General features: G+C 45.0%; 1 protein-coding gene across 1 annotated transcript; it reads right to left on the bottom strand.

The window, feature by feature from the left end:
• Positions 1–2726: 2726 nt before the first annotated feature.
• EHHADH (enoyl-CoA hydratase and 3-hydroxyacyl CoA dehydrogenase) lies at positions 2727–27469 on the bottom strand. The gene is made up of 7 exons (XM_065640090.1): positions 27346–27469; positions 20815–20918; positions 19892–20064; positions 18423–18534; positions 17998–18102; positions 12430–12771; positions 2727–5214 (listed from the first exon to the last, which is right to left on the bottom strand). Exons 1-7 carry the CDS (start codon positions 27417–27419, stop codon positions 3944–3946), a joined length of 2181 nt encoding a protein of 726 aa, XP_065496162.1. The 5' UTR covers positions 27420–27469; the 3' UTR covers positions 2727–3943.
• Between the last annotated feature and the right edge of the window lie 360 nt (positions 27470–27829).

Here is a 27829-nt window from a genome sequence, read left to right as displayed (position 1 = left end):
CTTGTTTTCCTAAGTGTAGTGGTGGGTTTGTTTCCCTGTCATGCTTGAAAGTAAATTGTGTTTTTATTGCCCCTCTGCTCAGTACTAAGAGACTTGAAGTCAGCTTTCTGTTAGAACAGAAATCAAACTGGTCATTTTCATAGTCACCTTTGTTCAATAACCCATATTTGTCAGAAGTGCTGTAGGATTTAACCTGCCGGGTGGCGCAGGGCTTGTTGGGGGAAACCTCTGGCCCACGTTCCAGGGGAGGCCACACAAAATGGTCCCACTGGTCCCTTCTGGACTGAAACCTGAGCCTGGCAGGGAGGTTTACACTGTGCCTCGGGAATGGGACCTGTTAAACTCAGCCTAACTGGGCAGGAGATGGGTGCCCAGCTGCACCAAGCAGGAGCCTTTGAGCCATCTGCAGCACTGGTCATCAGGACTGAGGGAGCTCCACAGGCCTCTAGATTTTAAATGCTGCACTGGAAAGTGAGTTTTCTGAATCACTCAAGGCTTACCTGCCTTTGTTTTGCTGAAATCCCACGGAAATCTACAAACGTTCAGGTCCTTGCTCAGCTATTTGCAAGCAGAGGAGAAACTGACTGCAAAATCAGGTGTTTGTTTGACACTGTCCCGTTGTCCTCCTGTTCCCTGGAGCCCAGCAGCAGCACTAGGGGACACAGCTCAGCTCCCACGAGACCGCGGCCCAAGAGCTGCCTCACCTACCTGCTGGCACGAAGCCCTTCCTCTCCACCGCTGCTTCACCTCCAGAGCTGCTCTCACACCCAGCCTGGGCTGCAAAAAAGCACTTTCTGTTATAAAGAAATAAAGTGAACTACGGCTTACGGAAATTTATGTAGGTGCTTCTGACGAGACTCAAGAGCCCCGTCCAATTTGGACACGTGCTGCACGACAGCGCTTCTTGGCATGTCATAGGGCAAGGAGCTTTTTGCCTCCCTTTGAAGGCCCAGTGCTGCAGGGGATGCTGATCAAAGCTAAAGCAATTCTCTCCTTTGGTGCACTCCCATTCTTTACTGTTTTGCAAAATGCCTGTGGCTGAGCAGTTAATGGAGGCATCTGCTGCACTGGCAGAGTTCACCAATTTAATTAAAGACATCTAACAATTCTGCAGCTGCACGCGAGCGACCACGAGTACTCGGAGGGCTGAAACTGAGTATCCTCAGCACTGGAAGCAAGCATGCCCGCTGTGCAGAAAGTGTAGATCTGCAGCCAGGCACTCACATGCAAGTAGAAGCAGGGCCCAAAGATTAGGGATGGACTAGAGCTAGCTTGCAATGTGTGTCACCGTGCTGGAGAACTGTACAACCTCAGCTCACGCTCACACAGCTTAGAATGGTCAGACTGGCAACAAGTGAGCAGAGCTGGGGACACTCCTGACCAGTTGGGATGGTTTTACCTGGAAAACACTTTTAACAGGCATTTTCTCACTGAGTGAAAATAGTTAGCTGGTTTAAAAAGACAGGTGGGAAAACTAATCCTGTACTAAGTGGTTATCAAGGTCTCCTCTGCATGGGGACATGTTCTCTCCCTGGTAAATGAAGCAACATTCCACTCAGGAGCATATTTCTGGTATCACTGCGTATTTGAGTTGATCAGGGACTTTGCAAGGCTGTTATTTTAACAACTGAGCAAAGCGGCTCACAGAATGGGCTGGTGCTCTCTGATTAGATCGCGCGTCAGCAGACACCGAGGGCTTCGAATCAGGCTGCCGAGCACGGGCTGAGGAGCAGGGAGCCGCGGCTGCCCTTTGATGAGCTCTCTCCTGCCGGGAGCGGAGCAGCCGAGGGGAAGGGACTCCCACGCGCTCGGCCGGCCGTGGGGAGCATCGCGCCCGCCCTCCCGGAGCTGCCAATGCAACCTCACAGCGGCAGCAATGTCACCGATGGCTGGCTGGGATGTAAAGCAGGCAGATCAATGCCGTGCTGCTTTGGTTGATAGGAATTTACAAATTGAACTTCTGTTGGGAGAGACATTCCTAGTGTGAACAGCCTCCGTGCTCGGTAATTTCCGTGAGGGAATGGGTGCATCAAATGCATCGGCACAGAAGCGCTGCAGGTGAGGAGAGGCGTTTTGGCCACAGAGCAGAAGCTGGTGGGTCTCAATATCCTGAGACCAGCATCTCTCCGGCAGAGGAAGGGCACGTCTTCTCCTCGGCAGCCTGCTCCTGCTGCAACTCATCTCCAGTTGGGTGAGCACCACAGCACGAGGCACAGGAGAGGGGATGTTATCCTGGGCAGTGCGTCGTGTCCAGAGCTGTCCTGCGGATGACATGACAGCCGCCAGCACCAGCTGTTGTGTAACACATCACGTGGAGTCTGCTCGTGTGGAAGCAGCTCTTCACCTTTGAGCAAACCCTGGACTGCTCCCAGCTGTGGCACACAAGGATTCGGGGGAAGCAGCAGGAGTTTGCTGGGCCTAGAGTTAGCTCTTTGGTCCTGGAGAAAAATCCTCCCTGGAACCAGGCACTTGGGTTGGCTTGTGACTTCTGAAGGGTTTCTTGCCTTCAGTTTTGCACCCTGACCTGCTGAAGGACAGGGTAGATAAAGGGCAAAATGATATATATTTAGGAAAAAAGTAGCATGCAGCCTTTTCAAACACAAACTCCCCCACAAACGGGAATTATCTAATTCTACCCTGCAGCGAAGCAATGGAGGTATGTATAAAAAAAGAACAAGCACATTTTCCTTCTTCTCCTTTTCCATTTGATACCATGTAATCTCTCATTAGATAATCCAAGCAGTTTTATTAAAATAAACAGCAAAAGTCAGACATCCAGTGACAATCATCCTGAGAAGGGAACCCAGACCAACCTATTCCCCACACTGGACTGGAAGATACATTCACTAGATAGGAGAAATGGGAGACTGTCCCAAAGCATCATGTCTGGAGCAAGTTTGGCTCAGTCTCCCCCTGCTCTGCTCTCTGCCAGAGACCTGCGGCCTCCCTGCCTGCCTGCAGCGACCTTCTCGCCTCTGCTGTGCGCTTCTCAGTGTGCCCTCTGCCCAGGTGAAAACCCAGTAAGTGCCATGCCAGGCTTCGGTCTGCTCAATTAGAGCACGCTGAGACCCAGGACCCGGTAGCTGTTGGCAGGCAAGAAACAGGGCAGTGATGGCAATGCAAATCCACGCTTAAGAGATGCCAGAAGATGTTTCTGCCTGGACAAAGCTGGGTGGGGATAATGGAACAGAGGACAGAGTCTGGCTGCAGAAGGCCAGTCATGAGCCAATGCCACAGGGCAGGTTAGTCAGGCCAATGTATTTGTGGCTTTTCTGTCATTTATTTGAATCTCCTCTGCAGCAGGGAGGGGCAGGGCTGGTCCCGTGCTCTCTGCCCAAACCTGCTCTCTCCAATTCATTCGGCTTTACCTCTGAAAGGTGCCACTGGTGGCATCTCTCCTGCAGAAGCGGGAAGGGATCAGGCTCCAGCTGGGCATCTTGGGAGAGCCAGGGAATCCAGTGGAGAGGGGGTGCACAGTGAAGACCTGAACAAACTGGGAAATAGATTTAGGGCAGGATCTGGTAGATCCAGCTGGTCTCAGGTGAATTGTGGCTGTCTCCCTCTTGTCTTCTACCCTGATTTGCTTTGTGGGCTGTGCATGCTGCTCCCTCCCATCCACAAAGACGGACTGGAAGAGATGTACAGCTGAGAAGACCTGAAGACACAGCAAAAATAAGATGGACCTTCACACAGCAATGTGCAAAGCAGGCGGGTGAGGCTGGCGGTGGGAAGGAAGGGTGGGTGATAGCAGAGGTTACCTGCAGCAAGAGGTGAACTGAGATCAATCATCAGCCAAAGTTATTGTCTGCAAAGGCCCAGGAAGGTCAGTGACATTGTTTACAAGCCTGTAGCACTTTGGTTTTGATTGGAAAAGACAGTGCAATTACAGCACCTGTTTCAGGAGATCAGCCTCCACTGAATGTATATAGCAGGCATGATGAAATCACAGCTTGTTGCTTGGCTGGCTGAGGTAGAACATCCATTCTTTGAGGGGTGGGTTCCCCACAGCCACCAGCTTTTTCAGAAAGGTGCTGGGTCGTAGCCCGGGAACATCAGGGTGAGCCTCAGAGTATTTCTGCAGTTTAGCCAGAACGTGAGGGAGCCCAACGGTGGAAGCGTAGAACATGGGGCCACCCCTGTGCTTTGGCCACCCGTAGCCATGGATGTAGATCACATCCAGGTGTTCTGGGCCTGATGCTATTCCCTCAGCCAGGATGTCAAACCCTTCATTGATGAGGGAAAACAAACACCGCTCCAGGATTTCCTCCTGGTCTATAAAGCGGGTCTTTATGCGATGGGTGTCTCTGTACTGGGTCAGAATGTTGTGCAGCCACGGATCTGGCTTGGCTGTCCTGCCCCCAGCCTTCTCGTACTGGTACCAGCCTTTTCCAGTTTTCTGGCCAAACCTGCCGTTCTCACACAGAAGATCGGGCAGAGGGCTGTAGCGACGGCCGTGCCGCTGGCGGGCAGGTGTTCCTGGAGGTACAGAGGCCCCAGTGAGGCCCTGGCCCTTCCGAGACCTCCAGCCCACATCCAGCCCAGCAAGATCAGACATTCGGAAAGGTCCTATCTTAAACCCAAAATCTTCAAGAACCTGATCTACTGCTTCTGGTCTGCTGCCTTCCTCTAAAAGGAAAACTGCCTGTTCGATGTACGGGAACATCATTCGATTCCCGACAAACCCAAAACAATTCCCGACGACCACTGCAACTTTTTTCAGTGCTTTGGCTAGCTGCACAGCAGTGGCAATGGCGGTGGGGGATGTATGATGGCCATAGATTATTTCTAATAACCTCATCACATGAGCAGGGGAGAAGAAGTGCGTGCCAACCACCTGCTGTGGGCGGCTTGTGGCAGAAGCTATTTCATCGATGTTCAGGGCTGACGTGTTTGTACACAGAAGAGCTGCTGGCTTGCAGATTCTTGAAAGCTTCTGGAATATTTCCTTCTTTAGCGGCATGTTCTCAAACACAGCCTCAATAACTAGATCTACATCCCGCAACGCATCAAAGTCCACAGTGAACTGGAGACGTGCAGGGTTATGGAAATCCAGGGTTTGGGCACCCTGCTCCATTTTCATAGCCTCGCGTTCCAAAAGGAGCATCACAGCTTTTCTTCCCGTGTTCAGATACTCCAAATTCTGCTCCAGGGCTACCACAGGTATGTTGGCCTTAACCAGAGAAGTCACAATGCCGCGGCCCATTGTTCCCAGCCCTAGGGGTAAAAGAGAGACAGAATCAGAGACTATGAATAGAAAAATGGTACAGTTAATCGCTTGACAGTAGCATTTCCTTTGTATCTCCAGGATAAAAAGTGGAAGCCTATGCAAAATGAGTGGTGCACAGATAGAAAAAAAATAATTGAAGACTGGGAAAAAGGAAGGTGAATTCTCTCTTTCAGCGAGCCTAAATGAGCATAAAGCCAAGTTAACGTCCTCTCAGGCTTACAAAATAGCAGTGGGACTGACTGCAGTGTGTGCACACCACGTGATTAATGTCTTCTCCCTGCAAAGTTTTATACCTGTGGAAACCAGCATCAAAGAGTCAGAACCTGGAGATCAAAGACAGGAGATTGGAGTTTCATCTCCAGCCCTGTTCCCAACTTCTACCAGGCAGTTTCACAAGCAAGCTTCACCCTGAGGATGTCAGTGCCTCGCAGTTCCTGTGAGATGGTCCTTTATCGGCAGGCACAGAAGAATATTAGTGTAAGCAAACAGACTGCACCCAGAGATTTTAACACCAGCAAAGCTCAGACAATTGGTTTCTCCCTCCTTCCAAGCTTCCTCTATGTCCCCTTCCTCTTCTCCCTCGCAACTTCACTGCATAATCTTTGACAGAATCAAAATGCAAACAAAATCATCTTCAACACTGATCCCTAACTTTGTCTCTAATGTCTTGTATGTCTCATCTCCAGGTCAAACAGGATGGAACCAACACAGCATTCTTAATCCAGATTTAAATGTCTTCTATCTCCTTTTTAATCACTCTGGAACATCAGTAGCCTTTTGCTTGCTGTTTGCATCCCTGCCCACTGGGAACTCTCCCAAGCCCTCCAACACAGGCCATTCCTAACTTTCCAATATTCTGGAAGACACAGCCGGCCTTGTCCAACCACACAGTTCAAGCGCTTCCCCGGAATTCCTGTAACTGAGCACCCATTCGAGCTGCATTTTTTTTTCTCCGAGGTCCATATGTGCTACTACCAGCTCATACTCCCAGGAATACCGGTGTAGAGATTACGGCTTGATCCCTTCCCTTCTTCTGAGCCCTTCCACCAGCCCTGCCCTCTCTTACGTTAAAGGAAGCTGCACGCTTTCATTTCCCTGTGATACACAGCCCACACTACTTATCCTGCCCTCCTATGATGGAGGCTTTTCAGACTAATTTAATACAAACTAGTAAGAGAAGGCCAGCACAATTTAACCAGCTTTAAAAGTGCGAAGCATCTGAATGGGAGGATTATTAATATCCTAAATAAAGCAACAACCAGACAAAGTACATGTTTGTTATAATTCTGTAAAAATGATTTTTTAATCCCAGGTTTACAAATGAAAGTCAGCTAAGCAAATGAAGAGAAACAAGGGGATTAAAAAATTTGTCTAAAGCAGCTTTGTGAAGAAGAGCTGAAATTATGTCATCAGTTAAACAACTTAAACAATCAAGGTCAAACAAGGTAGTATGTTTTCCTGCAAGCTACACACCCATGGTTCAGGTCTGTTCACCCTCAGTGTGTGTACACACAAGACATTTAAAACATTCCCTGCTTAGCCCCAAGAAGATAGACTTTACAGACATCGCTACCTGGCAGCCAGCTTATAAACCATTACACTCCCAAGCAAAGGCTGGAGTTCCTTTCTAGGAAATTAGATTTACTACTTCATAATCAAGTACTGCTAAAAACTAATTTGAAAAGAAAACCAGAATGACACGAATCAGTTCTTAGTATTTCAGTGTCCACGGTTTGCTGACTGAAAAAACCCCGAATGCAAACACTGTGCTTAGTACTCCTGGGCTTGCATGTGGTAGCAGGGACATTTAGAGACCTTTTTTTCCCTGTTTTGGGTGAGCAACACGGACAGTTTGCTCCTTGGGCAGTGCAGGAGGGTAACTCAGCACCTCATGCATACCCACCAAGCTTGGCCCCATCTTTAAGGCTCTCCTTAGATAACAAGGGCTTGCAGTTCCACTTCTGGGTTCTTCATGGCTCCCTCTTGAAGCCTTTTCTTCCTTTCCAGAGTGGAGACCTGGGATTTCTCCCTAGAATTTCCAAGCTCTGCTGAAGAAATAAGGCACAAATCCTGGGCCTGATTAACTCCTGTTCAGTCTCACAACTGAAATCTTAGCAGTTCTCTTGCAATATTAACATGCTGCTTCTTCCTAAATCAAAATCTCTTCCATGAGCAGAGGTTCTCCAGCCTTCTTTTCCAGGGAAGTTCTGCAGTGGTGCCAGCTGATTCTTCAGTTTGCTTTTGTCCACATGTAGTATGAGTACTCCCATCCATGTTTCAGACATCCCACGATAGACAGGCATACGTGCTTGTAGTACTTCACTTTCTAGGCCACGGGAATAAGCTTATAGATAAGATATGAGCTTCCCAAGCTTGTTTCTGACCTAGAAAAGCTGTCTCTCAACTTCCTATAGAACTCTTCAGTGGCCTGTATGAAATGATGCTTAATGAAGCTGGCAGAGAGAGTAATGAAAGCCCCAAGGGTTTTGTTACATTAGAGCTTGCACAGCATGACTCCCCTGGAAATATATTCTAAAACTGGGCTATAAAACTAAGGAGAGCTTTGGCTATCTAGCAGGGAGAGAAGCATTTCTGAGGACTCCCTTTTTCAACTGTATAAAGCCAAGTGATCTTGGCAAAGAATATATTAAGGCAGAAGAAAATGGTAGGGAATCATTGGGCCTTATGTGTAAAGCTGCAGAAGAAAGAGCAAGGGAAATGTTTCATGCTCAGCTCAGATCACACAGACCAAAACACACCTAGGAACTACTCCAGAATTTCTACATATAGTTGTTTCTTCTTCAATAGTGCTCTCACTTCCACCAAACCATGAAAAAAAACCCCTATATTCTTATCTCCCGTGCCAGGGACAGTTTTCAGAGCTGTGTCACCATCTTTCATGCCGAAGGCACATCTTTCAAAAGACGACTGAAATCTGCTTTAGGAAAAAGAACAGTTTCTAGCCATCTTGCTTCCGGTCTTTCGTTGTGAAATGTAGCTTTGACATATAAATAAAACTACACTTGAACCCATGTAATTTCAGGCCAAATATGGATATGACAAATCCATTTGCTGGGCAAGCTGAGTGAGTAATGACTGTTAATTATTGATCTGTCACATGAGGTACTCAGAATATGAAAAATCATGCAAAATTAATTGAAGGACTTTAAAAACAAATTTCAAAACAAATGAACTCGAAATACGTACAAAGCAACTCATGTACAGTCACGTACACTAGAGAAATACAGATCAGTGGAAAATATTCTGGACTATAATGAATATTTAGACTTTAAAATGCTGGGCAATGGAAAGAATACTTTACAGATTGGTAAAAATATGCAAAGACCGTTCCAGTTTTCCTTTTAAAAACAACAATGAGCAATTGGCGGTGGCGGACTGCTGCAGACTGGAGCTGCTGCTTTCTCTGTTTCAGGGTATTAATTTGAAGCAGAAATAATGTGATACTCAAGGCAAGCTATGGGAAGACTGCAGAAGGGACAGAGAAGAACCCTTCTGGGTGACACGGAGCCAGAGAAAGTGGAAAGAGATGGGAGTCGAGAGTTCAGAACCTGCTTCTCAGTCTCCCAGAGAGCAAACTGCAGACAAAGGCAGCTGAGGGGAAGGCAGCACTGCACAGGAATGGCGGTCAGGTCATCGGAAATCTATCAAATACACCCACAAAAATGATAAATCATCCTTGATGTTGAATCTACATTAAGACGTGGTCAGCAAGCGATGTGCCAGCTCCCTCCAACAAGTTCCTGCTAATATTGGACAGATAGGGGAGCCACAAAGCAAGGTTCCCCAGCATTCATGGCACTGCTACCATACCCTAAAGGTCCTCTGTGCCTATGGAAAAGGTATTGCAGGAGGAGGAAGTCAATGTGATCTCAGTTGCTTCCCACCGTGCAGTGATAAAATACAGAAGCAGCAGCATAATGCAACGTGGTTTTAGTGTGTGTTGGAAAACGGAGTCTGCATGATTTCTGACCACCCAGAATGGATGCAACATCTTGCTCTTACTGCCCTCCTCTCTGCAGTGAAAACAGAGAGACCCTGGATCACCCAGGTAGACTCAACACTTACATGGATGGGCAGCGCTGTTTTAAAAGGCGTCAGTCCCTCAAAAATCATCCCTAAGATTTTGATTTCTGGTGCTGCAAGAATGTACTTAAAATCAAGAATGTGAAATTATGAGATACTGTACAGCATGGTACTGGCTGGAGAATGACTTTTTTGTTACAGCAGCCTGAAAGGAAAAATACAACTGTGTTGGCATGTTCTATGCCTGTCTCTAAGGGACTTGCAATTTCATTGATATCAAAAGGCAAAATAGGAGAAAAACCTTCCAGAGGAAGGAGAAAAAGCACAGTGGGGTGGCAGAAAGAAGTGACTGAAAGCAGTGACACTTAATATGGTGTGGGATTCAGAGTTAAAAGGAGGTGATTAATAACCTCCAAAATAGGAGATGTCACTTATCAAATGAAATATAACCTGAACAACTAGCACAAACAAAGCAGGCTGTATTTGTGGGCTGTGGGGGCTGTATGGAGAGAAGCAGCAATTCAGAAAAGGCATTAGGAGTCTTGGCAAGTGTCGAGGCCCTGATTAGCTTTAACGACCCTGACCAGCTCCACCTGCACCTCCACCCACACACTCTGCCCACAGCCCTCAGAGCCCTATTTAAGCTCAGGCCTGGGCTTTCAGCCTTTTCCTAAGTTCTGTTGGAGGAGTTCTGGTGTCTTGCTGTGGCTATGCCAAGGTGTAAACCTGTTGATCCAGACCTCAGCCTGCAGACTGGCTTTCCAACTTTATCTGGGACCTTCCATCATCATGTGGCCTTGGCTTGATCATCTGCACTTGAAGTGGATCCTGGCTATGATCTCTGGGTCTACCTTGCTCAGGTACTGTAAATAATTCATGCAGCGGTGGGTTGCGCTGCCATCCAGAGAGAGAAATGGGTTAGTAGGAACTTCCCCAAGTTCAGCAAGGGGAAGTGCAAAGGGGCCACTAAGATGATGAAGGGACTGGAGTGTGTCTCATATGAGGAAAAGCTGAGAGAGCTGTGACACCAGCCTAGAGAAGGCTCAAGGGATCTCATCAATGTACATAAATACCTGAGGGAATGGTATAAAGAAGATGGAGCCAGACCCATCTCACTGGCTCCTGGTGATAGGACCAGGGGCAATGTGCACAAACTGAAACATGGGAGGTGCCATCTGAATGTAAAGCAACACTTTTTTTTTTATTGGGAGGTGACTGAGCAATGCACAGGTTGTTCGGAGAGGTGGTAGTGTCTCCATCCTTGGAGAGACTCAAAAGCTGTCCGGACATGCTCTTGGAGACTTGCCTGTAGGTTGGCGTGTTTGTGCAGGGGGCTTGGACAAGGTGACATTTAGAGGTCCCTTGCAGCCTCAAAAATTTGGTGGTTCTGTCCCCCTGGAGGTGTTATTGCCACTGGCTCCCCATCCCTGAGGTGCAGCTGTTCCCTGCTAGTAATTTACAGGATGTATTGAACATGGCTAATATGAAAGTTGGCCATTATCTGGAGCACACTAAGTAGGAGCAAGGACCTGGTACCTGGTTTTAGTGTAATTTCTCCTAGAATCCTGTTCCCACTTTGGCTATGCATGCTTTATGAAGTGTTGAAAAATTAGGGGAAGTTTAGAGTCATGACAGCAGTGTGACAGATCATGTTTTGCAGCAAAAGTATCCAAGCACTGAGTTTGTTTATTCTGCAAAAAGTATGAGTTAATTTCAGCATTGTCTGTAACCAGCTACAATAACCACTGAAACTTGGGGGTAGAGGTTGGGGCAATTTGAGACCAGAATTTGGAAACCTGTCTGGAGATGGGATGCAAATACTTAATCCAGAGGATGGGAGATGTAGCGCAGCCAGTTCAGTTTGGAAATAAGATACAGATTATGTTTCTACTAGAATCTTTCAAATAAAGATTGCATTTGTGCTTAGAATTCCCTCTAGCTCAGTTACAGCACCAGAACAAGCAGCTCAGATGGAAACAGCCCTTCTGGCTAAACTGTCATTGCAAGTGGGACCTTGTAAATGTATTATTCCAGCATGATTTATCAGTATGGAGCAAAGAATGCCCATTCTAGTCACCTGATCATTCCTACAAAATGTCAACACAAATCCATCCTGCCAAAGTACACGTTGCAGGACTGATCCATCTGGGATTGCAGGCATCCAAAGTACTGTGCTCTTCCATCACAGGATAACCTTGGCAATAATTCATGCCTCTTTACCTGAACACTATAGCAGCCATGGATCCTCCTCACAAGGTTTGTCGACCAATGTTTAAAAAATATTTTCATTAAAAGTATGGCATGGCATCTAATGAAGAGAAGGGAACTTCCACAAAAAAGTGTTTCCATGGCCTGAAATGAGCTTTCAGAGAGTTCAAATTGCAGAGCAGAAGGGGCCTGAGAAGTACCCAAGCAAGAGCAATGTTGATCTGGTGAGCTTTCTCAGAAACAGGATGGATGTTTTCCAAGTGCTCCATTAATTGCCTAACCATTTTTCAGAGCTACTATCAACAGGCAGAGCTGAGAGATAGTTGTGGGTTTTTTTTTTAAATCTCAGCAGTGCATCAAAGGTTTTATTTAAATTGCTCTTATAAAAAATTAATGAAGGCATTATCTTGCTGGGCTACAAAATGGCAGGAGTGGATCCCAGTGAGATAAAATCTTCTTAAAATACAGCTGTCAAAACATTTTTGTATTAATATATCCCTGAGTGACTCTGTGCACATGCACTTGCAGTACAGAACTAGACCAGGAGGAGGAGAATTTAATGCAAAACTGCATATAACATTGAACGAAGCCAGGACTCAGCAGTATTTAAAAGGCAACAGACTGATATGGTCCACAGATGAGGCTGTTACTGAAGTGAGAGAAAGTTTTTCAAGGAAGAGGTGGCATCAGGTAACAATCTAGTGGGACATGGCTTGCCATCTGACTTGGTTTGAGCTTACTGATGCAACGACAACTTCTTGCCTGTCACCTGTGGGTGTGATGTGTTTGTGCCTGTGATGGGTACCCCTGACTTTGGCAAATGACTGCCAGGGAATCCCGCTTCAGCCTTCTGCCACGAGCAAAGCCTGATCATGCTCATCTCACACCCCTGCAGCTCTGCTGTCCACTGCACAATCAGCAAGCAGAACGGATTTTTTTCATTCCCTTACCTATCACGGCTGCTTTGTGGATGGGCTGAGGGGAAGCGTTTTGCCATGAAGCTCCATGGGGTGTTGTCCACTTCTGCACGGCTCTCTCTGCGAAGAAAGCGTACTGCAGTGCTTGGGCCTGGCCTGATGTCAGCAGGACGTTAAACAGTTCTCGCTCCTTCCGAACTCCGTCTGCAAAGGGCAGCTCTGTGGCAGCTCTGACTGCTTGGAAGCACAGCTCTGGAGCCAGGTACCCGCGGGCCTGTTTCTTCAGCTTCACGAGAGCCTCACTGAGAAATGCTTCCATGTTGGGCAGTTTTGGAACTGGCTTCAGGCTGAGCCTGCGGGGTTCCAGTGGCTGGCCTGGGGGCAGAAAAATGGAGTTACAGAACAAAGCATCCACATCTGGAAGAGTACAGATTTTCACCCCTTTCTCCATAGACTGGGAATGCAGTCTTCCTCTTTTCCTCCTAAGCTCACTGCATTAGGGCTTGCACAGCATAGTGATCTGGGTCTAGAACTGTCTGATGTTTCTCTTCAGCTCTCTGCTTCTTCTGACAATTACAATTTTTCAAGACCCTTCTCAGACTTCAAAAAAGCAAGACGGCTATTTCAGAGAAGTAATTCTCTCCTTCCTTTTCTCAGCTACACAGACTGCCTTGACTTCTCCAGTTCTCTTACACCACAGTTCCAGCTGCCACATTCATATGGCTCTTTCTATAAGCTCCAGTACTAATGTTTTCCTCCAGTATTGTTTAGTACTCAGTGCCCAACTGACTTTGCCAGCCAGATACATCCCAGCCAGGCTCCTGACCCAGGCATTTGTGAGAGACTGAGAAATAAACCCTGACTTCAGTTCTTCCCTGACAGCAGGAGTCGTCCTGTTCACTTTGGGACTAACCAAGAAGACAGCTCACACAGCAGGAGTCGGGGAGCAAATGAATAACAAGGGGAGTTCATGCTTCTGTGTCAGGAAGGGGTGAATCAAGCAGCCACACAAATACATGAGGCTCATTACAGACAGAGGTTGCCATGGTGATACCTAGAAAGGATTTTAATTGAGAGAAGTTAGTTACATTTCAGATGCCAAAATCCTCTCCATCCTCTTCAGAAGTACAGACCTGGGTGCCTGCTGGGAGACCTCTGATCTGCCCATACTCATGCTGTTTCTGTGCTCTTAATGGCAGCTTTGCCTCAGGAAAGACCATGGAGGACCAAGACCAGAAATTTGGGATGTATCCCCTTCATATTCCAACATGGTCTTCAGAGCTCAGGCTTTTTAATTAAGGCTTTTTAGAGAACACAAAAAGATGAACACTCACTGTGTAAGTAGCTTCCCTTTTAATCAGAGTTCATAAAAACAATGTTTTCGCACTGACAGTGAATATAGTTTGTATCTGTATTGCAGGATTTAGTCAGAAAAAATGTTCCCATATTTTGGAATCCTTTGTTTTTTCCCCTAAATGTATGTGTTTAACCTAGAAATGTTCTTTATCTACAGTCTTTTATTTAGGACTTAAACAGTGGGTTTCATTTCATCACTAGAAGAAACCTCAGGTTTGTCCCAGAAAACAGATCTGATGGCTGGAAGGCCAGTTGAGACCAGGCAGATCAAGGGGCTTCATATGATATCTCTGTGGAAAGGACTGGTAAAAAAGGAATGATGATGTGAGCCTTTAAGTGTGGTCTTCAGATAGCAAAGAGTATTCTAAGTGCAAATACTGATGAGGGCGTGAGACAGTTCCTCAGAGAGGAAAGTAACTCTCCTCAGGGTCCTGTAATAAAACTCTCATTTAGTTGTAAGCTAAATAGGTTTTGCTATGTATTTCTACAGCATCTTCATGCAGTAGCTTTGCTTCTGCAATGCTAATAAGAACCGGGGGCGTATTTATGAACAGGAAAAAATTATTTGAATCCAAATCTGGGAAGAGACCAGTGTGGGACACCTGCAGCTTCACTTCTGAAATCAAAGCTGCAGGAACATTACAAACAGCATCACATGTCAGTGCTTCAGGGAAAAGTGTCGTCCATGCACAGGAGTTAGCACAGATACCTGCTTTATTTTACTAGGGTTTGTAGTCCAGGTGGCACAAAGGACAGATCAAGCCTATAAAACTTCTATCAGCAAAAGCAACACGCAAGCATGCGATATCAAATATTGTGCTATTTAAAGAAAAAAAAATCACCCCAGAGTTGTAAACTCTCAGGATACTAAAAGACTCCACATGCAAGAGGCAGGGGTAGCCTGATGGTCTTCCTGGTGCAGTGCACTGCTGCTGAATTTCTGAGAAACAATGCTGAAACCAGACCCCTGCTCCTCAGGTTTATGGTGGTCTCAGGCCTGTGAGAGACAAGTCTAGCTTATGTCAGAGCTTTCACAAACTCTGGTTGTGTCACAGGGGCTCTGTGCTGGACCTTCTGCCTAAAGAAGGTGCCAGCCAGAATCACGAGCCTTGGAGAGAGAGTAAAATGTCTTTATACTGTACATCTTCCCAGCTGTTTTCTCCTTCAGGCCAGCGAGAGGAGGGCAATACACACTGCAGGCTACTGCCAGCCACAAGCAGTGACACCCATTTTTCAATTTTGTGATGCCATCAGGTGGACAAATGATGTAATGCAGCTTTGAATTAGTGCAATAATTATCAGCATACTTGATCAAAGAACATCCTCCTTGTCTCCAAGGATTTAGTTCCTTATTTCTTCCAAAAATGCCTTCAAAAGCGAAGATATTTTCTTTTGCCAGTTTATCTGAAGAAGGCCAAAACATATGCTCGCTTGTGATCTGCAATATATAATCACTGTTTTTCAATGAAAAACTTAACTTGGAATCAGTAATTGTCTCTGTATTCCTACAACCACTTATTCAGGATTGTTTCATAACTCCTTGTGAAGGTGATATTTGTTAGGAATATTCCATAAAAATGTATGGATGAAGATGTTTTACCAATATACCCACCATAAAGGCAGCCCTGGCAACTGCATATTCAAACAATAATCAAGGACCACTGCTTAAGTAAGGCCAGTCATTTGAGACTGATCTCTTGCCATGAGACACTGCAGCTCCAGAGCTAAGAAAGCTCCAGAAGAAAACAATTTCTGGATTGATTCTTTGAGACTTATCTTGCCATACAGCCTTCCCAGGAATAGAAATTCCAGCAGTGACCAAATTAGTTATTTAGCCAAACTCCTCTGTAAGAAGCCAACAATTGTTAGCCTTTTTTTTTTATCTCATTAGAAACAAAATGCTGCATGCCATACAAAGACAGTGGACTTCTGTGACAGCATTTTTTTTGTGCAATTCTGTCTCCAGTTTTGTTAAGATTATCTGAAAAATGGGAACAAAACCCAGAGCTGCTATGCAGGACTGTCATCTCTTCTGCAGCTCCAATTTAGCGCTTGATGTACAGAAATAAAAGTGCTGGTCTGCCTTTGTATGGCAGGAGAATTATATTAATTTTAGGCAAAGGCCAAAGCCAGGAATGACTCAAAAGGAACACCTGGTCTCTGGGTAAACCATTATTTAAAATTATCAGGTAGCCTGAGGCTAAATGGTACATCAGAACTTTTCATGGTCTTCTTCAGGGTCTAATGAGAAATTTTCCAGGCAGGAGAGAAATAAGGATTAGCTGACTTGCCAGTATTTTCACTGTCAAAGCACAACCTGTAAATGCCAGTAAAGCTGTTGGAATGAGCCTGAAAGCATTTTTAAAGTCCTGTTGGAGTTGGCATATAATGCAATGTGGAACACCTTCAATGATGTTACTCACGTTTACTGGGGTAATTCAACCCAGCAACAAACAGAATATCTACCACTAATAATGAGTAAGTCTGGGACAGGTTACCTGCTGAATATCCATCAAGGATCCCTGTATCTCAAGATACTTTTTTTTTCTTGGTAGTGACAATTTCCAAAGAAAATGAAGCTACAGAAGAGGAATTTTCCAGTAGTGGCAGCAGACATAAGCTGCAGAAAGCAAGTTCCACTGAGGAATAGTGTGCTCACTGATTCATTTATGATGTTCTCCTCCAAGGTCAAGCTGACTTTCACAGCTGTCAATCACTGTAAAATGTCTGCCACAGAAGAAATCAGCATATAAATATCTAAATTTCACCCAACTTCACATAGCATTTGTTGAAATCCAGAACGCTTACTGGCTTGCCAGTTCTAGCAATGTAGCTATTAATCATTTTATGATATGATACACTGCTGCTGCCATCAATATTGGTATAGATCTTCTGCAGAGCATCATTCAGAGGCCCAGAGGGTACATCACTGCTGTTTGGGTTAATTTGCCCAGGAGAGTAATAATATTTCACTGCGCTCTCAACAGATGGAGAAACAGAATTCTCATACAAAACAGACAAAATCAATGAAGCAAAGTATCTTTGGGTTTTTTTAGAAGCAATAGTGAAGTAAATCACCCATCTTTCTAATGAATTATATTTAAATAGTCTGATTACATATAGGAGAAAAGAGGTCTGTTTGTCATCAATTCTGCATTAACAAATGAAGCCCCAAAATACCACAGGATTAATTCAGTGAGAAGGAAGGGCACCTCTTACAGAAAACCTTGCCAAAAAATATCCTTTTGCACCTATCTGGTAAATCTCAAGCTACGGGGAAGTATGCAAGACACTGATGTTTTGAGAATAGCCCTTTCATTGAACTATCTTAAAAATATTGTGCATGGTCATCTAGGACAAAGCTTAGGCTCCTTCAACTTCTTGCACAGAAGAAATGTTCCTAGAGAGGAGAAGGTGCCTTGTTTGTAGTGAAGAGAACTGCAGAAGTAAAAGCAGCACCCCAGCTTGGAAAAGAATTGCCTAGGAAGGCCATGGGATCAAAGCAGAAAGGGATTTTTCCTTCATTGCATGCATGTCATTATCACAGAGCTCCTGATGGAAGTCAATGGTCTGTCTCCAAAGGTACAAGGAGGTTCATAGTGGGAAAATATCCTGTTTTCTCTCAAGGTGATGCTCCTCGTGCTGCACAAGGAATGTTCCTCTTCCTAACTCCAGTGAATTTCATTTTATTATTTCTAAGGTCAGGAAAAAAAATCTCTCCCCATCCTTCCCATCCCCACAGGCCATTTTCTTACATAGCAGCTGAAGCATTAGGGACAGAGTCACTTACAGGCTCATGGATCATTAAGTTGGGCTGAGGATGTGCCAGCCCCTTCATTAGAGAGAAAAGGTTATTTTTGATGAGCCATTTTGGATGGTTCAACCAGAACACATGCAATACCAGCTGTGATCCAAAACTATATATGGAAGGAGCACATACTCCCCCAAATCAGTGGAATACAGCAGCCCGGAGGAACGTGTGCGTTTGGATATATAATTAAAAAGCAGAAGGATTTGATACGTATCTGTTCTCCAAATCCTCACTTCAATTTCTGCAGCTCTCCAGCATCTGAGTTTTTCAGACAACAGAAAACAAATTCTGCAATTAATTCTATCTTATATGGATGCCAAAGCCTAATGAATGGAGCATATAAATGGGAACAAACTGGTGGGCTTTGTTCTGACTCTCTCCAGCCCTGAAACATCACCAATTATTTCTTGGCATTGCTACAATTCTTTCCTCACCAATCACTTTGTTTGCCAAGCGAATTGCTGCCTCAACCGTTTTTTCTTCCACAACTTCATCAACCAAGCCCAGCTTCAGTGCTTCCGTGGCCAGAATGTGTCTTCCTGTGATTAAAAGAGAAATAAGGTGACTACAGTGAGACATGATGGGCAATTTCATTCTTTTCCATCTGATCAGATGACTTGTGTGTAGCTGGCTTCAAATCTGAGACATGCTCATCATCAGGTAAATAAAACGCGTTACTAACTACCTGCCTCAGAAGAACATGTATCCCTTTCTTAGCCCATTATTAGTGGAAGCAAGCTGAATTTCAACCCGAGCAGCTACACAGGTAAAATAAATTAATATTTCTTAGACCAAGCTGGTGGTAGGACTCCATATCATATTTGTATACATAAAGCAAGACCAAGGCACAGTGCTTTACCTGTAGTGATTATATCCAGAGCAGCTGGTAACCCAATCAGTCTGGGCAGGCGCTGAGTGCCTTCAGCACCTGGAAGTAGCCCAACAGTGACCTCTGGTAAACCCATCTGTGCCTAAAATGAAGTAAAACATCTCTGATTAGAAAGAGAGATAATTACAAGCTGAGCAGAACAGAGGAAAGACAAGCAGACCTGATTCACACATTGCTCCTCTAGGAAGCCTCAAAATTTCTACATAGAAACTTCATCCTTGTTTTTCTGCTGCATAAGGGATTTAAGACAAAAGCCCACTCAACCATTTTAAGAGTGTGTGTACACAAAGGAACAACATCACCTTTCAGTGGATGTATTTGTGCTAGCACACATCCCCTGGACACATGTAACTAACGCCTTCAAACAGCCATTACCAAATGCTGGAGGGCACGCTGTGACCTGTTACCTTCCTACTCCAATTCTTGGAAATTTAGCCAAGGAAAACTGGTACCACTCATGTACTAATTCTTCCATAATCTTCCTTCAAATGGCTCTTGGTGCACTTGACATTTAGTAGGGTTATACCAGAGAAGCCAGGCACAGCAGGAAGGGGGTGGGATGTGTCCTGTCTTAATCTATCCAGATTTTGTTGCCTTATTTAAAAAAATACTTTGCGCATTTTCCTTTGAGCTCTTAAGAGATCTAGAGTCCCTTTAAGACTGCTACTTAATGCACCCCCCTCAGGTGGCACATAGGGTGATGTAGATTACCTCTTTATGCTGTTACAGAAACCTTTACTGCATTATGGAGAAACAGTGATTTACACAGTGAGGCGATGGCCCTGTCAGTCAAGAGTCTCTATAAGAAAACCAGGTACTGCTAAAAGACAGTTCAGCATTTCTGAATCTCGAAGGAGAGGCGTCAAGTAAAAACCAGATCACTCCTTCGAAGACCTGTAAAGCTGTCTTGGTCAGAGTGCTCCCTGAGGAACTAGGGCTCTTGGAGAATCAAACTGTAAATGCTCAATGCTAGTTGAGTTTCATCTGCCTATTGAAACTAGGCCACCAGCAGAAAGAAATGCAAAATTCATAGGGCTGGGGCGGGGGGTGGGGAAGAAAAAGTCACACTGCATGAGCCAGTAAGATACAGCCACAGGTATTGACTACTGAGACCCAGGGCAAATTAACACTTGGTTACTGAAGTTTCTATGCAGCCATCTTATTCTACTAGTCACAAATCAATTTTATATTTAGAAATGACTGAAATTAGTTATTTAGTAAGACTTATGAAAACATGTCAGGGGTTATGTAGTAGATGAAGAATGTCTGAGCACAGACTTGTATCCTGTAGCTATAAAGCTCCGCTCCTCGGGGAAGATGATTCCAGGAAAGGTGTGTGGTCCTGCTGCTCTCCAGGAACACCTCCCACCCCGTCCCTGGCCCTATGCACATGGCTCCTGATGCCTCCAGCAGCCTCTCCAGTTCACAGCGTGCCTTACCTTCACGTGTGCAACCCGATAGTGACAGCCAAGTGCCACCTCCAGGCCTCCTCCCAAGGCAACGCCTTCAATGGCAGCCACCACTGGCTTCTCACAGCTTTCTATGAGAGAGATGATGGGGCCTAAGGCAATTCCACGTGTCTTCGGAGACGAAAATCCTCGAATGTCAGCTCCTGAGTTAGCACAAAGGGATTACGAGGAATTAGTGGCAGTGACTGGAAAGATCCTTCCCTCTGTGCCATTGAATGTAGCTGCTCACAGATGATGGGAGTCCTTGCAGAACGTGTTGCTGGCAGGAATGGTTAACAGGAATCAACCCCTTTTGGGACCACCTTCAAGAAACCCTGGCTCCTTGAGCCTTTTCAGAGAGCTCACGGGAAGGCTAAGTACAAAAATACATAGTAGCTGTAATGACTGTGCATTTACTACAGAAATCTGCAGACATCTGTATTTTAATTTAAAAAAAAAAAAAAGTAGAGTCTGGAATAGTTAAGTGCAAGTTACTACTAACAAGCAATGCAGAGCTCCAAAGACATTCCCAGCTTCCCAGGTTTCTATGACAGGAGAAGATCTGTTATTCACCACTGCCTCATCCCAGGTACCTTCCATACATTGGACCAGTTGATGGTCCAGAGACTTTATACAAACAAAGCTATGGAGAGTAAGGAGACACCACTACATTAGGGAGATGAGCAACTGCTCCTCATATCAGCATGAATATACCACATTATTTCTGGCCTGGACAATCTAAGTTGTCATGTGCCCCATGTCAATTGTGGCACAGCAGAATAGAAAAAACTTGTGGCCATTTCCAGCCAAATCAGGACTTTTACCACCAGTGTTATGAGGCAGGGAATCTTCAGCCATAGGGGGTGGAGAGCGTTTCCCCTTTTTCTTGGGCTGTTTGATGGAAGGTGTCTTACCTGCACTGAATTTCCCATTTTCACCACAAATCATAACAGCTTTCACTGACGGATCAGCATCTGCTCTCTTCAGTCCATCTTCTAACGCCTGGAGAACTGGCAAACTGAAATAAATTAGAGATTGAGTGAGTAACAATTGACTACGTTACCCTTCCATGAGGTCTGTGTTATAAATATCAAGTGTCCCAGTGAAAATGAGCAATAAATCCAAGCAGGTCTCTCTTCCATGTGTCTTCTGCCACAGCCTCGCTGGTTTAATCCTTTCCTTAGTCTCCCTCTCTCTTCAAGGGCAAGCGCCAAAATCCAACAACGTTATAGCTACTGACCTGTCATTCCCTTGCTGGCGAGTTTTCTAGTGGCTGTGACATTGCTGTTTCCAAAGCAAGCAGCACAGAGAAATGTTCTTTTAAAAATGTCTTTATGAATTAAACATTCGGATCTTCAGGAAAACAGTTTAGCATAATTTAAAAGTAATTAATGCTAAACCACTGACAAGCTAGGAACTTTTTAAAAGGGAAAAGGAGCTCCAGGGATAAAAAACTATCAACCACCTGACACAGGGTTGGCATTGTGCTGACGACTAGAAATGCTTTCACCTGTATACAGGTCCAGACTTAAACATGTGTGGGACAAGCAGTAAATGTGGTCAGCAACGAAGTAATGAAGAATTTCAAAATGCAACAGTAAAAATACAAATGGTATTTTTACACATCAGGTATTTCAAAAATCTGACCTGACTGCATGCCCACTTCGCATTTGAAGCTTAGAAGCTAATTTATATATGCGTGTGTGTATCGATGGACATGGAGCATATAGTCTGTTTTAGAAGATGGTGACAATCAGGAAGATGGTAGGTAAAAATAGAAGCATTAACACTTTATTAATAGAAATATCGACACAAATTGTGTGTATAAATCAGATACTAAAATACATTCATATACACACACTTGTAAGTATATAAATGTGTAATGCTTCTAGGTGTGTCCAGGGTGGGTGATGACATATTTGTATAAGGCAGCAGCTGGCAGTGTTGAAGTGGAAATGCACAGGCTGGAAAGGAAAATCTGGGGAGCCCAAGAAGTTTGCTGTAAGTCAGCGCTGTGAAGCCCTGCCAGCCAACCTCTACATATTCCTCCTTCAAAAGCAAAAATTAAGAGGAGCTATTAGCAAAATCTATTAATTAGGGCTGTCCTGGGGCCTCCAGGATCAGGTGCTGCCTGGATAAGGTGACGTTAGACAGAAGGATCAGTGTGATCCCTGAGACCTGACAACCAGGGACTGAGAAGTGTTATTTTTTTGAGAAATAACAGCCAGTTATGTACCAATTGCCTCATCCAGACATCAAAGACAACTCTCAAGTCTGACATTAGTAATGGTTCTGAAAGCTGAAACTTAAAAAGAGAATAATTTGGCCGTGACAAAGAAAAACTATTAGGTGACTCAGTAAAGGTCCTTCCAGTGCATCTAGTCCAATGTAGCAGAATATGAAAGCCTTTCCAATTTTAATAAGTGGTTTCATATTATGTAGGAAAAAATGCATATTAAAAATTTAGTTTTTATCTCCTTCCCTTTGGAATATCAAGTGCTGTGGCTGCTGCTATTTGAGTAGGACCCACAGGCTGCACCCTATGTTTGCTGCTCTCCAGGGGCTGTTTTTGCATCAGCGGAGAGCCAGGCCGCAGAAATACCGAATTTACCTAGTGGCTGGAAGATTAAAGGGAAAACCATTATGAAATGTCATTACGCTTTACAAACCAAGGCGCAAAGAGAGGGGAAAAATACCTACCAGGATTCGAAACAAATGTTCAGTTACTTATTTGAAAATATTGTATAGAAAAACGGCACAGTTTTCTTGGGAACAGGCAAGAAGCAATCAAAGCATTTCTGTGTCTGTTGCTGGCACATGATCAGCAGATGCAAAACACTTGCATAAAATGTTTGTCTGCATTAAATGGAAAGGTTCAGGATTTTATGTAGGAAATTAGTTAGAAGCCCTTAGCACTGACAACAACATATTCCTACAGGAAAAAAATTAGTCATCAATGCTGCCATAAAATAACAGTTCAATACCTACCTGACCTGTATTAACCCAACAGAACTATTCTCGCCAGAGAATAACTTGACCTTGTACTTGCATAAATATTTCTTCTTCCTCCATATGTTTTCTTTTTTCCAGTGGGATTTTTTTTGGGGGGGAAAAAAGGAAGAAACACTAGACTTTTTGCAGGTTCTTGTTCTCCTAAGACGGAGCGGTATGTTTGCCTCAGGATATGTTACAGTCCAACACAGAGGCTACCTTGCTTTGCAACTCACATAACTGGTACTAAGAGATGTAATTTTCAATGAGAGCATCATAATAAAATGTATGACAGTAAAACTATAAAAATACTCAAGAGTATCACAACTTCAAACAGCTAGAGCATTAAAGAAACAAAAAGTCACCATAATTTGCATAAGTATTTCATTACTGTGACAGTGTCATTCATTTAACAGTAACGATGCAAAAATTCACTCTATGCATTCCAATCAACGCTTAATCCCAGGCTATGTAGCCAGCTCTGCCAGGACTACTATTTTGACTGCAAGAAAATGATGATTCAGTGTTACAGGTTTGAGAAACACAGAGCAGGTGCTCTTAAAGAACATGTGCACACCAGGGCAAGAGAATATTCTTGTAGGTGACCACACCGGGTTACTTCTCGTTTGCATAAAACTCATTGCAGTGATGATGTGCTGGACTTGTAACAAGGTTTTATTATTTACCTTAATAATCTCAGATTTTAGCTAGGGTTTTTGAATGTGAACTTCCTTCATTAAAAAAAAAAAAAAAAAAAAGGTAATCTTGAAAATTAACTTGGTCACCTTTAAAGAAGTGAGACTTGAATCCAGCAGTGGAAAATGCTGTTTAAGGAAAACATGCAGGTCTGGTCCTTTCCCCTTGCACTTCCCTCCACATCCACAATCACTGCATTGGGGATGTTGCTATGTACATCTACACATGTTCTTTTTAGCATCCCTTACACATCTGCTGCCTGTGAATTTGTCTAATCCCTTTCTGATTCCGCTGATCCATCTGCCTCCACAGGCTCCTGTAGCAGCAAGCTCTGTATTATCTGTTTTAAAACAATCTCCTACTAGTTTAATCAAATGCCCCTAGTTCAACTGTTGCAGGATTTGGTAAAGGGTTATGCCTTCAATTTATTTACTTTCTTTATGATTTTGTAAACCTTGACCTTACTCTCCCACAGCCTCTTCCTCTCCAAAGTGACAACACTCAGCTTTTTCGTTCTGCTTTCTTAAGGCAGTGTGCCGTCTCTTTGTTTATTCTGGTTGTCCCTTTCTGGATCGTCCTTGTATCTTTCTGCAAACGCAAAATCCTGAAACACACACAACAATTAAGATGTTTTACACTGCAGAAAAAAGATGTCCTCTGCTCTTTTCTCAACATACATCCTGATGGTACCCAGTGTTTTTTGGGCTGCCCCAGCACGTCAAGCTGATGATTTCACGGAACTATCAAAGGTAAGGATCCCTTCCCTCAGCTGTAAAAGCCAGTTTTGAGCTCAGCATCTTGAAAGCTTGCCCTGGGTTATATTTTTTTATGTAAAGAGTTTTTGCTGTTGTTTTGTAGCATGCCTTGATGCACTATTTTAGTCTTAATTTCCAGTTTACACCTCTCCTGAAATGGCTTTCTTGTTCTCCTCATTTCAGTAAGATTTCCACTTCTTAAGAAAATCGAACTTCCCCCTCAGTCATCTTAGCTTTCTCATCAAGCCATGCAGGGCTTTTACCGGATCACTTGCTGGCTGAACAGCTCACCGAGGCTTCTAACAAACTTAAAAACCCCCAAACAACACCAGTCCAGCCTCCCTGCTTCTTGCCTTTTGGACAGCTTCTTACAGTGCTTTTGTTTGAAATAACTGCTGGGTATTTACCTGACTCCTTTGTTGAAATTGTGTACTAGTGTGCTGGATTTCCCTGGTCTGCTCTCTCTTGCCTCAGTGTCAGACTCAGCTCTGCAGTAGTTGCTGTCCCATCACTGCTACCTATCCAAAATTGCAGCTTCTCTAATCTCCTTTAACATTTTCTGATCATTATGCTGACTGCGGGTCAGAGGGCCAATCCTAGCAGCCAGGGAGAGCCTTTTCCAATCGTGACTGTTATGCTGTTATACTTTATATAATCCCATACCTACACTCCCCTACCCTGTCATCCCTGGAGCTTTTCAGTGCTTGTCAGCTCAAATGCTGAAATACTCTTCCATATTCTTCTTAATTTTCAGTGCCAGCACCCTGCCACTCTGCTAATAAGGTGTGGCTAGTTCTTTCTCTAGTAAGTCTTGTCTGTTTGTTCCTCAAAACTTCCCAGTTTTTTGCATATCTAAATCCCTTCTCTCTACGCTATGGCCTCACAAATGCAGATCTCTGAATACTAAACTTCTGCAGACCAGGAAAAAAAAAAACCAAATTGGGCACACGCCACCTCTGCTGGTAAAGATGAGCTTGAAGGGGAAGTCTGTGTGTGGGAGCCAAATTTGCTGCCAGGCTCACAAGTCGGCATGTATTCCTCAGGAAATCGCTGCCTGGGAGGCACTTGCACAGCAGTGCCTGGTGTCAGACAGAAAAAAGCAAATTGGTACCCACCAGTAGCTTCTAAAGTGCTAATGGCCAGGGCGATGGCCTGGAAGCTGCCACATATAATGGGGAGAGATGGGTGAGGCTGGAGCAGAGCAGGAAAAAACCCACCAGCCTTTTAAAAAGCATCTGTGCCTGCTGTGAAATGAAATTTTCAGGATCGCAGGAGATGGCTCCTGCCTGTAACTTTGACAGCCTGCTATCACCAACGTAGTCAAACATTTCCAACAGCAATCACAAACCTGCTCCCCTATGGTCCGGTACATAAAACATGCAGAAGGAATACACAAGGATCAGAGTGTGCTCTACCTATAGCCAGATGTCAGCTAAAAACTACCCCATGGCAAGTATGAGATGATCATTGATTCCTACTAAAACAGGTATTACCCTGACATGTGATCAAAGATCACAGGGACGTCTCAAGCTGAAGTTTCGCGGCAGCTAAACCAATTTAAACCTGTGCTGTGCAGGTTCCCATCCTTCCCGACACGCTCGTACCCTGTCCCTTGTGCCTGCAGTGCTCCTCGTGCAATTGCACAGTGCCAGGCTGGCTGGAACACCAACCCAAACCAGCCGGCTGTTCAAAGGCTTTTCTCAAGGACTTCTCAAAAGAGACACAGTTAAGATTCCTTAAGCACATATCTTTGCCCCTGTATTTTGTACTTTTCATGCTAAGGATGAAAAGTTTACTGTGGGTACAGCCTGGAAGTTTTTGTAGGCTGGTCTTGGGCACAGGAGGTCCAAGGGGTGTCTTGCACCCTGCAGTTCTGGGAGTCCTACATGTCTACTTCATCTAATCCCATCCAGTCACTCCAAGTTTGTTTTATCATTTTAATTATCTGGGAGCGTCAAAACGATCTTGCTCCACTTTCAAACATGTTGCAACAAAAGCGAGCATAGCCAGCTACTGCAGAGCAATGTGGCTTGCCACAGAACAGCAGCAGGTTGTATTTCCTGTTCATGCTCTTACTTGTCCCTTTCAGCTTCTTTTTAACAAACTTTCTGGTCTAGAAGGTGAGCATAATTGCTGTGGATTTTTTTGGCTTGTGAATATACACCGAATAGACACTATGGTCACTGTCACAGAACAGCTCTTCAACTACAGCTGCTTAAAAAGGGCCTATGTGGTACTCAGAACTAAAATACACACCTTATTACAAATTATGTAAAGCCAAAAAGCACGTAAGTCCTTTTCAAAACACATAAAAACCTAAAGTTTCAGGGGCTCCTATACATTGGCGTTTGACTTTGTTTTTCACTAGCTTGTGCCTGGGGTCCTTCTTGACCAAGATCAGCATTTAGAGGTGGATTTCTTACAATTTTTAAAAGCCAAATGAACTGCCTTTGCTCCAAACGGTTGAGTCACGGTGCCAGCTCCTCTTGCTGAACCGCGTCTGGTATCTCCAAAGCCCTTTGCCCTCATTCAGATAGCGCAGGGACTTGCCATGCACAAACCATGGAGCAGGCAGCTCCACCAGCAGCAAATCTTGAGCAGAAAAGCTGATTTTTCTCCTCCGAGCTCCGAAGGAACGGCAAGGTGAAACCGCTGAACTAAGCGCTCTCCTGCTGGAAGGTGATGAGAAATACGCCAAGTTTTTAAACAGCTTCTAGGAGAGATGACAGATTGATGAGCCTAACACCTCCCCTGTGAAAAATACCCACTAGAAATTATCATAACGAGCAGAAGTTATGGAAAAAAAAAAAAAACAGCCTGTTTTTTGCCAAGGCGGGTGCAGGTACCCGAGTGGCTTTGGGAGAAGTCCCTGTGGGGCCTCACACGGGCGAAGAGGGGGGGAAATGAGGTAAAAAGGAAAGAAATCGGAGAACCCGCCACCCAAGGGAGGGCAAGCGCCGGGCCCAAAGCGGCCGGGCCCGAACCGCCCGCGCCCGCCGTTACCTCAGCGCGTTGACCGGCGGGTTGCGGAGCCGGATGACGGCCAGGGCGGCGGGGCCCCTCGCGTACTGCGCCATGCCGAGCTCCCCTCGCCGTCCCCGGCTGTCCCCGGCCACCCGGGCCGGCCCCCGCCGGGGCGGGACGCGCAGCGGGGCGGGTGCTGTGCCCGGCCCCACGGCCTGGGCTGCCCCGGCCTGCAGGGGCTCGGCCTGGGAGTCAACAGGCGCTTCCCGCCACGTCGCGCACCCTGGGCGTTATTTTACACCCAGCCCCTCAGTTCAGTGCAGGGAACGATGGCCCCTGTGTGGAAAATGTAGGGAACGTTTAACGGAGAACTGTTGTTTTTACATAACTGAGGACCTGGCACCTGACCCTAGCACGGGGGAAGGACCGAGAGACATCAGACTGTGAATCCTTAATATAAAACACAGTCTCTTCCCGGAATATATACTGATACCTGTATGCATCCTGATACCTGTATTTACAA

Source organism: Caloenas nicobarica, chromosome 8 (genome assembly GCF_036013445.1).
Source record: "Caloenas nicobarica isolate bCalNic1 chromosome 8, bCalNic1.hap1, whole genome shotgun sequence".
Taxonomy (NCBI): domain Eukaryota; kingdom Metazoa; phylum Chordata; class Aves; order Columbiformes; family Columbidae; genus Caloenas; species Caloenas nicobarica.
This window is presented reverse-complemented; position numbering and strand designations above follow the sequence as displayed.

What these genes read in the sequence shown, in the direction of transcription:
- EHHADH (XM_065640090.1), bottom strand. Translation starts at nt 27,419, where the DNA reads ATGGCGCAGTACGCGAGGGGCCCCGCCGCCCTGGCCGTCATCCGGCTC. An exon ending in ATCGGGTTGCACACGTGAAG is followed by an intron (nt 18,535 to 19,891) that starts GTAAGGCACGCT and finishes ACTTCATTTTAG; the next exon opens with GCACAGATGGGTTTACCAGA. An exon ending in CCACAAAGCAGCCGTGATAG is followed by an intron (nt 5,215 to 12,429) that starts GTAAGGGAATGA and finishes TTTTACCCCTAG; the next exon opens with GGCTGGGAACAATGGGCCGC.